Here is a 17524-nt window from a genome sequence, read left to right as displayed (position 1 = left end):
GAGGCGAATTGAATGTTTTGATTATTCTGGACACGGCAAATTGAAGCTCCCTTTCGGGAGGAATATGATTTTTTAATTATTTTTTATGATTTTTTTAATGAGAGCTTCCCTGTCGGGAGGAATATCCCGTTGCTGGGTAGGGACCATCTGTATATGTTGCCAACTTGTACTTCCCAAGCACTTAGTACAGTGCTCTGCACATAGTAAGCGCTCAATAAATACGATTGAATATGCTTACGTGTAACTCGTGCGTGGCAAAACACCCAGGTTCCACCCAGGAGGAATGCACTTATGCTTTGTTCGCACATGGTGAGGCGGCTAGCTCCAACCCACACACATTTTCCATTTGGGAGGAATCCACTTATGTGTTATCCACCTAAGGAGAATCGCCTAGCTTCCAGCCCTACGTGTGTTCAGCGGGACACTCCCCCATCCCATGGCTCCTTAATTGGTTCAGGCCGAGCGGGCATCTCACGCTCTCGGCAGAGGTGATCCGCAGCTGGCCTCGATCCGCTGCACAGAAGGTCAGAGGCCGCAGGTATTTATCACCTGTGCTCCTGGGCCATTCCAGCTTCTGGCCTCAGTCTACCCAATCTCCGCCCTCCCCTCTCCTCCGTAACTAATTTGATTGGCACGGGGGTGAGGGACACCTGCTGTATTCCCGGCTTGAGCTGTCAATCTAGCCATTTTGATTTGTGGGGGTGTTATCCCACCCACACTTCCGAGGTCTGCCCGCTGGCTCGAGTAGTCACGAGATAGCATTTGACCTTGGGATGGTGGGTACCCCGGGTCCACCTTGGGACAAGTCCCCAGGTAACTATATGTGAAAAACATCATCATCATCATCAATTGTATTTATTGAGCACTTACTATGTGCAGAGCACTGTACTAAGCCCTTGGGAAGTACAAATTGGCAACACATAGAGACAGTCCCTACCCAAAACAGAAGTAGGTATTAATTTCTTTAAAAAAAGGCATAATCATAGATTGCAGATGGACACTAGTAAAAAATGAATTGCCTCCGAATAGTAGAAAATTAGAGGTTGAACTCAAAACTATGTGGGCAGGGACTGTGTCTATCCACTCTGTTATATTGTACTCTCCCAAGTGCTTAATAGAGTGCTTTGCACAGTTAGATTGATTGGTTTTCAATCAATCTGGCCTTCCCAGACTGAGCCCCTTCCTTCCTCTCCCCGTCGTCCCCCTCTCCATCCCCCCCATCTTACCTCCTTCCCTTCCCCACAGCACCTGTATATATGTATATATGTTTGTACATATTTATGACTCTATTTATTTTACTTGTACATATCTATTCTATTCATTTTATTTTGTTAGTATGTTTGGTTTTGTTCTCTGTCTCCCCCTTTTCGACTGTGAGCCCACTGTTGGGTAGGGACTGTCTCTATATGTTGCCAATTTGTACTTCCCAAGCGCTTAGTACAGTGCTCTGCACATAGTAAGCGCTCAATAAATACGATTGGTGATGATGATGATGATGATGATGATTTTCCCCTATTCGAAAGGTGTGAAAATTCACCAGTGAATCAGCACGGGCCCAAGAGGTATAAACCAAATCGGCAGCACCTAATGGAAGGAGCACTGTCCTCGGAATCTGGGGACCTGAACTCTTATCCCAGCTCGGCCACTTGCCTGCTGGGTGACCTTGGGCAAGTCACTTAACTTCCCTGGGCCTTAGTTACCTCATCTGTAAAATGGGGAGTAAGACATGCGCCCCATAGCTGCCTTCCAAGCAGTTGACTCAGGATCGTTTCCCAGCCAATGCAGTATACCCCTTTCAATTGCTTAGTACAGTGCTCTGCACATAGTAAACGCTCAATAAATACGATGACATTCATTCATTCAATCGTATTTATTGAGCGCTTACTGTGTGCAGAGCACTGTACTAAGCGCTTGGGAAGTACAATTTGGCAACACATAGAGACGGTCCCTACCCAACAGTGGGCTCCCATTCTAGAAGGACTGTATCCAATCTGATTAGCTCATTACAGTGACTGGCGCATAGTAAACGCTTAACAAATTACATAAAAAAATTAATCACGCTGGTAGTGTTTCCACCCACAGCCCCACCCTCATATATATATGAATCTACATTGCTTTCAAAGCAAGGGAGAATCACATGCTTTCTCATCAGTTGTTGCTGTTGTAAAGACCTCAGTAGAGCTGGAAATCCTTGGAAACATCAGTTTTTGTTCTTTCCATAAAGGCTCACCTAAGGAACATGAACAAAATGGGTGCAAGTTTTGTAGAAGTGATAGGTACTGTGAACCACACGACTATGACTACTGCTGTCCCTGTGATTGGCATCGTGCGGAACGGAGCAAGCATCAAAATGGGATAGAGAGCATTATTAAAAAGTAGGCAACTTTTCTTTTTCTGAAGCGATGAAAATTCCTCCCCTTCAGGAAAGGGGTGTGAAATTGACCTGGAGAGATGTTTCAGTTTGTAATGTGCATATGATTTATTTCCAGAAAAGCCTGGAGTTGCGAAGGATTCCCATTTCACGAGGTAACTAATAAGCCAGGTAACTACAGTTGAACCGTTGTCACGTCAGTATAGGCATGTAACATTGAGAAAATACTGTGCCAAACTGTTAGGGCAGTTTGTAGCGAAATATCAAGAAAGCAAGGGGACATTGAAAGATGTCTCATTTAGGACCCTATTATAAAGAGCGATATCCACTGTTGACCAAATACAGAAAAAACTAAATAATTTGCACGCCAAGGAAAAAGAAAGGATGAACTTGGTCTTTCACAAAACCTAAAAGAAGGCTATGTAAGGCTTAAGATTACACCCCAAGGCTTTCCCCTCCTGTTCCCACGTGGGCTTTAGCTATCCTGGGGACTAACCCTATCCATTGTGTAAGTTGTGTAAATTGCAGCCTTAAATGTCCTTAGCAGATGAGCGAAAAGCATATAGGCCTACTTTTCTGAATCAACCAGACAGAGACTAGGTTGAGACTCTACCCTAGTTTAAATTTCCCTTTCCTCTGTTTTTGCTTTACAATGACTACTCAATTTGTGGCTGAATTTTGTTACTTTGCCATGTTGAATTTTCAGTCTGTTAATCTACTCCAGGAAATCAAAGTTTATTTCAGTTATAAATTTCCCTATCCTCTCTTCTCTCCTCTCTTTTAAGGTGATCCAGGAATTCCTTTTTGACAAGGACCGACTAGTCAAGATAAGGAAATACCAAAGACCAGACTTATTGTCTTTTCAGGTACAGTACAGGAGACTCAAAATTTGCCATCATGAACTCAGGGACTAGGAAATGGGTGGGAATATTTTGAAGTTATTAAAAGGAGAGAAGCAGCGTGGCCTAGTGGATAGAGCATGGGCCTGGGTTCTAATCCTGCGCTTAGTACAGCGCTGTGCTCACAGTAAGTACTCAATAAATACCATTAATTGATTGAACGTAATGATTTGATGAACTTGCCGTTTTTACTGTTTTTTGTAATTTCACTTAATGCCTTCTTTTGTTATGTTTGGCTGTTGTTTTTGAAGTTCCAAATGATCTTTCCTTTCACCTTTGCCCAATGCCTGGTCCTCTTTGACTGCACTATCTCAAGCTAAGACCCAATATTGTATCAGAACAGATTTCCCCCCTTCCCCTTCCCTGCAGTAGACTACAAGGTCTCAACTGATTCTATACATTTCCAGAGTGCTCCACTTCGTTTTCTCCACATTGTATATTTCAAGGTCGGCAGACATACTTAAAAGAACAAAATTATCCCACTTAATGCTTGGGCGTGCCGAAATTTGAAATGCTGGGCAGTGGATATTTATTTGGTTCGATTTTTGCACGGTTTTATATTGGCGTACTTGAGCTTTACCGTCCCCTAACTAGAGCAGCAGTTATATATTGTTAGCTTAGTTTTCCTTTGTTTTTTTAAGAATTACTTTGTTTAAAGCAAAGACTGTGAGCCCACTGTTGGGTACGGGCCGTCTCTATATGTTGCCAACTTGTACTTCCCAAGTGCTTAGTACAGTGCTCTGCATACAGTAAGCGCTCAATAAATATGATTGAATGAGCGAATGAATGAATGAAAATAATGACAGCAGGAGAGAATGATGTTCTACAAGAAGAATAGTAGAATAATGGTATTTATCGGAATGATTCTATTCTTAGAAGCTTCCAGCATTGTGAAAATAATAAGGATGGTATTTATTAAATGCTTACTAGTTGCCAAACTCTGAGGTAGATGCAAGATAATCAGATCGACACAGACCCTGAGCCACAGGGGCTCACAGTGCAAGAGGAATGCGATAGAAGCATCTTTTACCCATTTTCCAGATGAGGGAACTGAGGCCAAGGGAGGTTAAGTGACCCGCCCAAGGTCTTACAGCAAACCAGTGGCCCAGCTGCAACTAGAACCCCGAGCTACTGACTCCCAGCCTTTTAATGATGGCATTTATTAAGCGCTTACTATGTGCAAAGCACTGTTCTAAGCGCTGTGTTCTTTCCACTAAAGAGAAGCAGTGTGGCCTAGTGGACAGAGCTCGGGCCTGGGAGTATAATTCTGGATTCTAGTCCTGGCTCTGCCACTTGACTGCTGTATGACTTAGGGCAAGTCACTGAACTTCTCTGTGCCTCAGTTACCTCATCTGTAAAATGGGGATTAAGACTGAAGCCCATGTGGGACAGGGACTGTGCCTGACCTGATTAATTTGTATATTCCCCAGTTCTTAGTACAGTGCCTGGCACAGAGTAAGTATTTAACAAATACCACTGGGGGAAAACAAAACAAAACAATTAAGCCATACTGCCTGCTTTCTTAATATCTGAGCCCCTTCCCTCCTCTCCCCCTCGTCCCCCTCTCCATCCCCCCCATCTTACCTCCTTCCCTTCCCCACAGCACCTGTATATATGTATATATGTTTGTACATATTTATTACTCTATCTATTTATTTATTTTACTTGTACATATCTATTCTATTTACTTTATTTTGTTAGTATGTTTGGTTCTGTTCTGTGTCTCCCCCTTTTAGACTGTGAGCCCACTGTTGGGTAGGGACTGTCTCTATATGTTGCCAATATGTACTTCCCAAGTGCTTAGTACAGTGTTCTACTCACAGTAAGAGCTCAATAAATACGATTGATGATGATATCAATCAATCTTATTTATTGAGCTCTTACTTTGTGCAGAGTACTGTACTAAGCACTTGGAAATTCAACACAACAATATAACACATTCGCTGCCCCTGTGCTTTGCACACAGAAAGCGCTCAATAAATACAATTAAATGAATGAATGAATGAGCTTGCAGTCTATTTTTTAAGCGCTTACTATGTGCCAGGCACTGTACTAAGCACTGGGGTAGGTACAAGTTAATCAGCTTGGACACTCAATCATTCATTCATTCAATCCATCAATCAGCGATATTCACTGAGCATTTTCTGTGTGTGGAGCAATCAATCGTATTGAGCGCTTACTGTGTGCAGAGCACTGTACTAAGCACTTGGGAGAGTACAATGCAACAGAGTTGGTAGACACATTAGGGAAATCTGAGTCTGAACCCACTATCTTGACTAAAACAGGACTTTTCTCTCAATTTAGAAGTTGAATGGGTATATTGTTTCATTGAGTTTTCCAGAATTGTTTGCATATCCTTTTATAATAGAGAAATGCGTTAAATAAAGGGGCTTACAGGGGTTGGGGGTGGGGGGAACCTGAGAGAGTCTGTTGGCATCCAGAATAGCAGAGGGTAATAATAATAATAATAATAATAATAATAGCATTTGTTAAGTGCTTACTATGTGCAAAGCACTGTTCTAAGCACTGGGGGGATACAAGCCCATGTGGGGCTCACAGTCTTAATCCCCATTTTACAGATGAGGGAAGTGTACACCTTCAGGAGTAGAAAAGTGTCTGTGTTTGGTCAAGGGTCACTCCCGGGAGCCCTCGCCTTTCTCCAACAAGCTCTGCATCTCCAGAGAGATGCAGCAACGACCCCATTAGGGTCGCTTCAGGGAAATGATCTTAACAATCGTATGTTCCTTATTATGTTACCAGAGATTTGCTTCTGAGAAAATGGAATGGCCTAAACACTACGCATGTGAGAAACTGTTAGTGTTGCTGACGCACTATGATATGATCGAACGGAAGGTTGGTCGAAAAAACCCTTCTCAGTTGCAAGCGAGACGGTGAGTTGAGTTACCAATCAATCAATCCATCGTATTTATTGAGCGCTTACTGTGTGCAGAGCACTGTACTAAGCGCTTGGGAAGTACAAGTTGGCAACATATAGAGACAGTCCCTACCCAGCAGTGGGCTCACAGTCTAAAAGTGGGCTCACAGTCTAAAAGATAATAATGATGGCATTTATTAAGCGCTTACTATGTGCAAAGCACTGTTCTAAGCGCTGGGGAGGATACAAGGTGATCAGGTTGTCCCACGGGGGACTCACAGTCTTAATCCCCATTTTACAGATGAGGGAACTGAGGCACAGAGAAGTGAAGTGACTTGCCCAAAGTCACACAGCAGACAAGCGGCGGAGCCAGGATTTGAACTCATGACCTCTGACTCCCAAGGCCGGGCTTTACACAGTTCATTCATTCAATTCATTCAGTCGTATTTATGGCGCTTACTGTGTGCAGAGCACTGTACTAAGTTCTTCCCATATTTGTAAACATCCATTTTCAAAGGAGGTTACGTTCCTTTCTTCACCGTCGTTATCCACGATTCGATATTATATTTATACTTTTCTTATAAGGGAGCATAGACTTCAGTGTATACTTGCTAGCAAGACAAATTTTAGTTGTAAAGAGTGAGTGAAGTTTTAATTGCTAATCAGTTCTTGGCATCAACGCCCCCAATTTAAAAATAAAAAAGAAAATCATGAAAATGATGAGGATGTTATTCGTTAGAATCCATTTATGGGTTAAATCTTTCAGTCTGAATTGTTACTCATCATCATTACCATCGTCACCAGCATGTAGTGAGTACTTCATATTTGCGAAGCACTATGCAGTACACTTGGGAACAAACATTATGTTGCCAACTTGTACTTATGTTGCCAACTTGTACTTCCCAAGCGCTTAGTACAGTGCTCTGCACACAGTAAGCGCTCAATAAATACGATTGATGATGATGATGATGATACATCAGAAGTAAAAAGACGTGGTTCCTGCCCTCAAGGAACTTAAAATCTAATGACCTATACCATCACATGTACAACAGACAAAAGAGAGCACTGATACAAACGATAAAAGCAGAAGCGAGCAACTGAATAAAAATAGATATATACAGAAGTGCTTAGGTGCTAGAAATTTACTCGTGGATTTAGTCATACGTCTGATTTAATGGTTTTTTTTTTTGTGTGTGTGTGTGTGTGTTTCCCAGGATAATCAAAACACGGATAAGAAATGGCATTCGGTGTTTCGAGATTGAGTGGCAAAAGCCAGGTTTGAGTTATATACTACATGTAACTGCATTTTGTTGTTACCAAATTAGCGTTAGCAAAACATCTACTGGAGGTGAACTCATGAAATATTTTATTACCAAGTGTCATCGAGTAGTTTCCGATTCATCCATATATTTATGGATATATTTTCTCCAGAACGCCCTGTCTTCTGCCATAATCCGTAACCTTGTTAATGGTTCTTCCGTCATCGTTGTTTTGGTCTCTATCCATCTGGCTGCTGGTCTGTCTCGTCCACGTTTTCCCTGGACTTTTCCGAGCATTAGTGTCTTCTCCAAAGAATTGGTCATCCTGATTTTATGTCCAAAATATGCTAATCTAAGTCAGGTCATTTGGCCTTCCAAAGACCACTTTGGCCTAATTTGCTCCAAAATCCATTTGTTTGTTTTCCGGGCAGTCCGTGGCATTCACGAAAGCCTTCTCCAACATCATATTTCAAAATAACTGATGCTCTTTCTATCCAGTTTTTTCACTGTCCAGCTTTTGGATCCATACATTGTCACTGGAAGCACCTTGAAATTGACAATAAAATGTACCGTATCCAAATAATATGCCACTATTTGAGCGGTTTACACCACACACCGAGTGGATAAAACAAAATTCATCATAGGTTTATTGATACTATGTAGTTTTACCTACCCTGTTTTAAATCTGCTTCTGCATCACAACAGTAAAAGCAAAGTTATTTAAGATACATGCAAAAAAACTCCCCCCAATACAAATGCATGTTAATTCCTTCAGATGTCTTTTCAGAAGAAGCATCTCAAAATTCTGTGTATAAGTCATGTGAAAAATACTTAACATTCTAGGATAGGTGGAATTTCTGGGTAGTAGTGCTACAAGTCAGCTTCTCCATTTAACTGCTGTGTGACATTGGGAAAGTCACTTAACTTCTTTGTGCCTCGGTTTCCTCTTCTGCAAAATGGGGATTCTTTTTTTTTATTTTAATGGTATTTGTTCAGCACTTACTATGAGCCAGGCACTGTTCTGAGCGCTGGATTAGGTACAATCTAATTAAGTTGGACATAGTCCGTGTCCCACGTAGGACTCACAGTTTTAATCCCCATTTTACAGATGAGGGACCTAAGGCATAGAGATGGGAAATGATTTGCCCGAGGTCACACAGCAGACAAAAGTTGGAAAAGGTTTTAGAACCCAGTTCTTTGTGATTCCCAGGCCCGTGCTCTATCACTGGGCCACTCTGCTTCTCTTATTCAATACCTGTTCTCCCTCCCACTTTGACCGTGAGCCCCATGTGGGCCCTGATTATCTTCTATCTGCCCCAGCACTAAGTATGTAGTAAACACTTAAATACCATACATAGTATCATTATTATTAGAAATGCCCAGGTAATTGTAAAATTCTGCAGTGGAGCAATAAGATCTGGCCCATACACAGAGCCTAAAAGAAGTCAAGATGGAGAGTCAAGAAATAAAGTTTGATATTCATGGGGATTGGATATGAGGTGTATATGAGTGTATTTGCTGCGAGAAGAGAGTTATAATTCTCTTACTGTGGTGAGGTGAGGAGCAGTAAAGGATTTGGGAAAAGCTCTAAGGGTACCGGCTACTTTTGTGGAAGAGTTTAACCTATGGACAAGACTTTAATTAATATACTACACAGTGCATTAACACTACTTGCTTATAACCACCCTGGCACATAGTACAGTGCCACGCATGTAGTAAGCACTTAAAATACCAGAATTATTTATTATTATCATGAACGTTCTAGTGCTTAAATGCCAGAATTATTATTTTTAAAATTATTATTATTAATGTTCTAGAGTTCTATGCTGCTGTGGGTGACGAACCAATGGAGTCTGCTGTGGTGACAGTGGAAGAGGAATCTTTATTTCAAGACGCCTATCCCGAGATTGTTGCGATTTTCCAAAAGCAAAAGTTGGAAGATGGCGGGAATAAGCAGAAAAGTGAGTGGCAAGTTAGTTATTCTGTCTCTTGTAATTAATTATCCAATGTGAAGAGGCCCTGCACTGCCACCCATTCCCATTCAAACCTCTCATTTGTGATTTAAGTAGAGAAGCCTCTGTTTTCATCTATCTTTTGCCGTGGGCCTGTACCAGTGGTACCAGGACTATTTTCTCACACCAATCAATCAATCAATCAATCAATCATATTTATTGAGCGCTTACTGTGTGCAGAGCACTGTACTAAGTGCTTGGGAAGTACAAGTTGGCAACATAGAGAGACAGTCCCTACCCAACAGTCTACTCACAGTCTAGAAGGGGGAGACAGAGAACAAAACCAAACATATTAACAAAATAAAATAAATAGAATAGATATGTACAAGTAAAATAAATAGAGTAATAAATATGTACAAACATATATACATATATACAGGTGCTGTGGGGAAGGGAAGGAGGTAAGATGGGGGGATGGAAAGGGGGACGAGGGGGAGAGGAAGGAGGGGGCTCAGTCTGGGAAGGCCTCCTGGAGGAGGTGAGCTCTCAGTAGGGCCTTGAAGGGAGGAAGAGAGCTAGATTGGCGGATGAGCAGAGGGAGGGCATTCCAGGACTGGGGGATGACGTGGGCCGGGGGTCGAACGCGGGATAGGCGAGAACGAGGCACGGTGAAGAGATTAGCAGCGGAGGAGCGGAGGGTGCGGACTGGGCTGGAGAAGGAGAGAAGGGAGGTGAGGTAGGAGGGGGCGAGGTGATGGACAGCCTTGAAGCCCAGGGTGAGGAGTTTCTGCCTGATGCGCAGATTGATTGGTAGCCACTGGAGATTTTTGAGGAAGGGAGTAACATGCCCAGAGCGTTTCTGGACAAAGACAATCCGGGCAGCGGCATGAAGTATGGATTGAAGTGGGGAGAGACCCGAGGATGGGAGATCAGAGAGAAGGCTGATGCAGTAGTCCAGACGGGATAGGATGAGAGCTTGAACGAGCAGGGTAGCGGTTTGGATGCAGAGGAAAGGGCAGTGTTTTTCTGGAGTCAGCTATTCTATAGCTGTCATACTTCCATTCACATCTTCCCCAAAAGTAAATAAATACAATTTCATATATTGAAGCAGTCCAAGATATGGCCTAATGGACAGAGCACAGTCTTGGCTTCCCTGACCCTCTCCTCTCTTGGTTCTTCTCTTATCTCTCTGGTCGCTCATTCTCAGTCTCTTTCGTGGGCTCCTCCTCTGCCTCCCACCCCCTAATTCAGTTCTGGGTCCCCTTCTATTCTCCATCTACACCCACTCCCTTGGAGAACTCATTTGCACGCGTGGCTGCAACAACCATCTCTATGCGGATGTTTCCCAGATCTACACCTCCAGCCTTGATCTCTCTCCTCGGCCATCTTGCGTTTCCTCCTGCCTTCAAGATATCTCTACTTGGATGTCCTGCAGACATCTCAAACTTAATATGTCCAAAACAGAACTCCTCATCTTCCCACCCAACCCGATCCTTCTCTTGACTTTCCTATCAGTGTAGACAGCATCATCGTCCTTCATTTCTCAAAAGCCCAGACATAACTTCGAGTCATCTCTATCATTCAACCCACATATTCAATCTGCTACTAAATCCCGTCTGTTCAACATTCACATGATTACTAAAATGCTCCCGTTCCTCTCCATCCAAACTGCTACCATGTTAATCCAAGCACTTCTCCTATCCTGCTTTGATTACTGAATCAGCCTCCTTGCTGACCTCCCTGCCTCCTGTCTCTCCTGACTCCAGTCCATACTTCACTCTGCTGTCTGGCTCATTTTTCTGCAAAAACTTTCAATCCATGTTTATTTGGTCCTCGAGAACTTCCAGTGGTTGCCTTCCCACCTCCGCGTCAAACAGAGACTCCTTACCATTGGCTTTAAAGCAACCTTGCCCCCTCCTACCTTACCTCACCACTCTCCCACTACAACACAGCCTTCATATTTCCACATTAGGCTCCTCTAATGTCAGCCTACTCACTGTACCTTGATCTCATTTGTCTCTCCATTGACGTCTCACCCCTATCCTGCCGCTGGTCTGGAAACCCCCCCGCCCCCTTCGTATCCAACAGAGAGTTACCCTCTCCACCTTCAAAGCCTTATTGGAAGCACATCTCCTCCAAGAGGCCTTCCCTGACTAAACCTTCATTTCCTCTTCTCCCACTCCCTTCTGCCTCACCCCTGCACTTGGATTTCTCCCTTTTTTCACCCCCCATCAGCCCGTCTGCACTTATGTACCTATCTGTAATTTATTTATATTAACGTCTTCCTGCCCCTCTAGTCTGTAAGCTCATTTTGGTTAGGGAATGTGTCTCCTAACTCAGTTATAGTATACTCTGCCAAGCGTTTAGTACGGTGCTTTGCACACAGTAAGCGTTCAATAAACGTGATTGATTGGAAGTCAGAAGATTTGTGTTCTAATCCCAGCTCCACTGCTTGCCTGCTGTGTGACCTTGGCCAAGTCACTTAACTTCTCTGTGCCTCGGTTCCCTCATCTGCAGAGTAGGGATTCAATAACTGTTCTCTCTCCTACTTAGGCTGTAAGCCCTGATTATCTTGTATGTTTTGTTGTCTGTCTCCCCTGTCTAGACTGTGAGCCCGTTGTTGGGTAGGGACCGTCTCTATATGTTGCCAACTTGTACATCCCAAACGCTTAGTAGAATGCTCTGCACACAGTAAGCGCTCAATAAATATGATTGAATGAATGAATGAATACCGCAGCACGTAGTACAGTGCTTGACACAGAGTAAGCGCTTAACAAATACCATCATGAGTATTATTATCATTATGAAAGCAGCTTGGACTAGTGGAAAGAGCACAGTCCTGGGGGTAAGGGGAGCCGGCTTCTAATACTGGCTCTGCCACTTGCCTGCTGAGTGACCTTGGACAAGGCACTCAACATCTCTGGGCCTCAGTTATCTCATCTGTAAGCTGGGGTGGTCAAATCCCTCTCCCTGTGACTTAAACTGTGAGTCCCATATGGATAAGGACTGTGTCCATCCAGGTTACTTTGCATCTACCCCAGTGCTTAGAACAGTGCAGGGCACATAGTAACCACTTAGGTAACGTAATGAGAACCGTAACAAGTTCTTGGTTTTGTAAAATATAAAATGCCTGCGTGACAGGTGGGCTAAGATGGTGACCTTGAAGTAAGGTGAACCTCTTCAAATGGAAAAAAAAATGTGGTATTTGTAAGCATTTGCTTATGTGCCAGGCACTGTACTAAGTGTTGGGGTAATAATAATAATGATGGTATTTGTTAATCGCCTACTATGTGCAAAGCACCGTTCTAAGCGCTGGAGCGGTTACAAGGTGATCAGGTTGACCCCGGGGGTGCTCACAGTTTTAATCCCCATTTTACAGATGAGGTAACTGAGGCTCAGAGAAGTGAAGTGGTTTGCCTAAGGTCATACAGCAGAGAAGTGGCAGAGCTGGAATTAGAATCCAAGTCCTCCTGACTCCCAGAGACAGCTCTATCCACTAGGCTATGCTGCTTCTCCAAACACATGGACATAAATTGCAGGAGGTGTTACCGTAATGTCAGGCCAGGAGTTTTAGTGGGAGCACTTGCTCAGCATCACATAAGAGACCTGAGCCATTCAAGTTATTGTTGCTTACTGAAGCAGTGCTTACTGAATTTTCATTTTCCTGAAAAACTGCATAGTTATCTTTTTTTTTCCCTTTACAGAACAGAAAAGGAAACCGAAAGAAAAGGATCTCTTAGAAGCAGATGACAGTATATCAGATCTTCTGTCACACATGAGTTTAAAACCCACGAGGGAAACTCTTCCTGTAAAAGATTCTAAGTCCAATAGAGGAATTCCTTTGGACAATAAATCAACCCAGGGAAGAACCCGTGAACGGAAAACTTTAGTTGCTGCCCAGGAGCCATCAATATCTTCCCCTCCAATACCCGCGTCTTCTCAGCACGAAAGTGTTTACAGTCACTCTGTATTTTTGCAGGCCACTGCACCGAGAGCCACGTCCCCCCACTCTTCTGTGATTGCCAGTCTCCAGCTGGATGACATTGATTGGGAAGGGACCTCCTTCAGTGCTTCCCCGGCTGTACAAGCGCAGCCTCTTTCCACCTGCTGTTCAAAATCTGAGCTTGAAGCGTCTCTCCCCAACCCGAAAAGCCATCCTCGTCAGTTACAGTGTAAATCAAGAAAGGATTCCCCAAAGGGAAACACGGTGGCGTTTGCTCGAGACCTCTCCACGAAGAGCAGCGGAGAGCATTTGGCATCAGGGGCCGGACCTCGGGACACACAGCTTCGGGATCTGCCTCTAAAGGAGCGGATATTTGCAAAAGTTATTTCTCAGCCCATGTCTTCAAGTCATCAGGCTATTTTGCAGCCCAAGCAAACTGAGTCGAAAGCTCCGTTGGAGCAAAACCAGATGACTACTGAAGAAAGGCATCCTATTTCTCCATCACTGGTAGATGATCGGAGTCACGCCAGTGACCGTTTGAGAATCAGTTCACAGAATAATTGGGGAAAATCGACCATACCAAACATTCAAAGAAGTCTTGCAGGAAAGACATCTGAGTCATTTGGTCACAGGGCATCAGAGTCCTTGGGCCTGGAATGTAAATCACAAAGCGTTTTTCCAGAAACATTTGAAGATAGCTCAGCTTTCTATCGGGATGAAAAAACTGATGTTCAAAACGGACAAAATCAAAAAACTAAAAGAAGCGTGTGCCTTGACAGATATTCCTCTGATGAAGAGAGTAACCCCCAAAACATTGAAGCGCAGTATGCAGTTTACATCACGAAGCAGTTTCGTAAGCAACGTAATCCAACACAATTCAAGACAGTTGACACCAATAAATTAAGGGGCTGTACACTGCGTCTTACAGAAAGCGAACAACCTGTGCAAGCTTTTAAAGAAGCCGGTGGGAATGTTGCAGTAGAAAATCCTGCTTCCAAAGCCCCAAACCATACATTTAGATTAAGTACCGGTGAAAAAAGTGGTTTCCCAACCGTAGCGCAGCGTTTTCAGAGCGTAGAAGTGGACACAACTCTACCACATGAGAAGAAACAGGATGAATCAGTCGTTTGTTTGGATAGCCCCCTTCCTTTATCTCAAAGAATAAAATTAAGGTTGCAGCAAAGTTGACGGTAATGTAAAAAAACAACAACCCACAACACTTTTCATCATGCATTGTCATTCGAATCCCACTTTAGTTTCAGTTTTTAGCCTTGAGTGCTCTCACAAGACTTCATCTTGGGAGGTTTTTCATGTGATGCTCCATGGACTCTCACTTAACATATAAGAAGTTGATGTAACAGTTTTGAGTGATAAAATAGTAAGCATGTATTTTCATATGGGTTCAGTACTTTGAAAGAATAGTGGGTGACCATTTGCCTCATTGTCTGTCCATTTATCTTAATCAGTTATCTTAATCAGGATCTCAATCAGGAATTCATGCCTGTTGAAATTTAAATCTGTTTCCTCTTGTCTGGACCGACTTACCACCATTTTCTTCCTAAGCCCCATTCAGGTACTTAAAGATAGTTATTAACACAATCTTTACCCTGGGCTTTTCTATGGAGATCAGGTGTGATATCCTCTTGTTGCAAATTTTTTTTAATTAAATGTTTCATTCATTCAGTTGTATTTATCGAGCGCTTACTGTGTGCAGCATACTGTACTAAGCTCTTGGGAAAGTAAAGTACAACAGTAAATATTTAAAACTCTTCACAGGTAAACCTCTTAAGGCATCATGCATAATTTGAATTCTACTCTGCCACTCAATATGGACAGAGAAGGGATTGCAGATGTTGTAGCTTGCATCCCAAGACTTTTAGTTTAGAGAAGCCAATTAAGGGTCTGATTGTGTGAATTTATTGTTTGAATGCTAAGTTTCAGCTAATAATCAATGTTTTAGTGATTATATTTTTCTATATAGGGTAGGCTTAGTAAACTAATCCACCAATTAAAAACCAAAGTGGACTTTTAAGCGTTTTCAGCATGCATTTTTTTTCAATTAAAACTTTAATGCCTTACATGAGACATGTAAATGCATAAAAACTGGAATACAAGACGGAATTAAAAGTATTAAGCTTCTTATGTCATACTCCCTTCTTCATCGTCCCCTCGGGACGAAAAAGCAAACAAAAAAATGTCGGTGTGAAATTCAATTAAGTTTCTCCCCGGAAAACACTTTTCAACAAACCCTAGAGGGCCACATTTCTTCTTCAGCAAATATAATAACTGAAAAAGACAATCTAGCAAGATAATGGAAATGAAAAGACAGTCAAGTTAAACCCACTTGGCGACAAAAACTGCATACTGTCAGCTCTTCGGAATTACAGAAATGTAATAAACGTATCGTAGATTGCCAACGCTGATCCGACTATATAATACGTGAATTAAATACAATTTTAAAGCCAGTGGGCAGGACTCTCCCAGGAAGAGAGGTGTAAGTGGCTTACTTTTGAAGGCGCGTTCATCCTTTCAGTTCCCTCGGATCCCGTTTCCTGCGCAGGAAAGGAGTTTGCGAAGACAGAATTTCTTAAATTTCCTAAACGGAGGGCTCTCCAGAAGATTGTGAGAGAGTGTCTCTGAGATTGCTCCCCGTGCTTTTGTCGGAGAGGGAGATTAGCCTGACTAAATGAAAAGACCACAGGCCTAGAAGGCAGGAGACCCAGATACTAGTGGCAGCGGTGTCACTGTCCTGTCGCATCATCATCATCAATCATCATCAATTGTATTTATTGAGCGCTTACTGTGTGCAGAGCACTGGACTAAGCGCTTGGGAAGTACAAGTTGGCAACATATAGAGACGGTCCCTACCCAACAGTGGGCTCACAGTCTAAAAGGGACTCGCATGGCCTCGAGAAACTCAAGTAACCACTCCATGCCTCCGTTTCCTCATCTGTAAAGTGAAGATAAAATACTGGTTCCCCTTCCCTCCTTAGACGGTAAGCCTTGGACGAACAGGTCCAGTCTGATGGTGATGTCTGTACCCCAGTGCTTGTCACATACTAGGCACTTAATAAATACCATCATTATGATTATACGCCTCTTTGTCGCATTCTCACTCTTTTAAGGCTTCATGCTTTTATTATTATTATTATTATTATTACAATGGCATTTGTTAAGCGCTTACTATGTGCAGAGCACTGTTCTAAGCACTGGGGGACTATAACGTGATCAAGTTGTCCCACGGGGAGTCACAGTCAATCCCTGTTTTACAGATGAGGGAACTGAGGCTCAGAGAAGTTAAGTGACTTGCCCAAAGTCACACAGCAGACATGTGGCGGAGCCAGGATTCGAACCCATGACCTCCAACTCCAGAACCCGGGCTCTTTCCCACTGAGCTACACTGCTTCTCTTGTTTCTTATCCCTCTACCTCTACAGCATTTCATAATCTTGTTCCCATGTCTTCCGGTTCAGCAAATATGCCAGTATGTCACTGGTCCAAGATTTTTTTTTGTGGCAGGGGGAGGGTGTTTGATCTTTTTTTTTTATCCTGATAAAAGTGTATTATCCTGATAGAGGTGTAATAGAGAAGCAGCGTGGCTCAGTGGAAAGAGCACAGGCTTTGGAGTCAGAGTTCATGGGTTCAAATCCCGGCTCCGCCAATTGTCAGCTGTGTGACTTTGGGCAAGTCACTTCTCTATGCCTCAGTTACCTCGTCTGTAAAATGGGGATTAAGACTGTGAGCCCCGTCTGGGACAACCTGATCACCTTGTAACCTCCCCAGCACTTAGAACAGTGCTTTGCACATAGTAAGCGCTTAATAAATGCCATCCTCATTATTATTATTAATATGGAGAATTGAGAGTCACAGATGCTGGATTAATTTTCCTAGAGAATTATTGCATCTCCAAAGTGTTTAGTCATTTTCCTAAGTCAAGCGCTTAGTACAGTGCTCTGCACACAGTAAGCGCTCAATAAATACGATTGAATGAATTTTCCTCAGAAGCGTCCAAACCAGGAAATTGAGACAGTGTGGCCTAGTGGAAAGAGTATGGGCTTAGGAGTCAGAGGATTTGGGTTCTAATCCCAACTCTACTATTTGCCTTTCATTCAGTCATTCATTTATTCATACCTACTTATTGAACACTTACTGTGTGTAGAGCACTAAATGAAGCGTTCGGGAGAGTCCACTATAACAGATACATTCCCTGCCCACGACGAGCTTAC

General features: G+C 43.0%; 1 protein-coding gene across 1 annotated transcript in view; it reads left to right on the top strand.

Annotated features, from left to right (window-relative positions):
- GEN1 (GEN1 Holliday junction 5' flap endonuclease) overlaps window positions 1–16092 on the top strand; it is a 32157-nt gene extending 16065 nt beyond the window's left edge. Inside the window, exons 8-14 of the mRNA XM_038749457.1 lie at window positions 2225–2375; window positions 2490–2526; window positions 3157–3237; window positions 6031–6161; window positions 7360–7421; window positions 9222–9365; window positions 13061–16092. Coding sequence (XP_038605385.1) covers window positions 2225–2375; window positions 2490–2526; window positions 3157–3237; window positions 6031–6161; window positions 7360–7421; window positions 9222–9365; window positions 13061–14487 — 2033 coding nt within the window. The 3' untranslated portion in view covers window positions 14488–16092. The remainder of the gene's footprint in view (window positions 1–2224; window positions 2376–2489; window positions 2527–3156; window positions 3238–6030; window positions 6162–7359; window positions 7422–9221; window positions 9366–13060) is intronic.
- Window positions 16093–17524: the final 1432 nt, after the last annotated feature.

The sequence above is a fragment of the Tachyglossus aculeatus genome, chromosome 1, assembly GCF_015852505.1.
Source record: "Tachyglossus aculeatus isolate mTacAcu1 chromosome 1, mTacAcu1.pri, whole genome shotgun sequence".
In the NCBI taxonomy this organism is placed as follows: domain Eukaryota; kingdom Metazoa; phylum Chordata; class Mammalia; order Monotremata; family Tachyglossidae; genus Tachyglossus; species Tachyglossus aculeatus.
The sequence above is the reverse complement of the archived record's forward strand: the minus strand, read 5'-3'. Positions and strand labels throughout refer to the sequence as shown.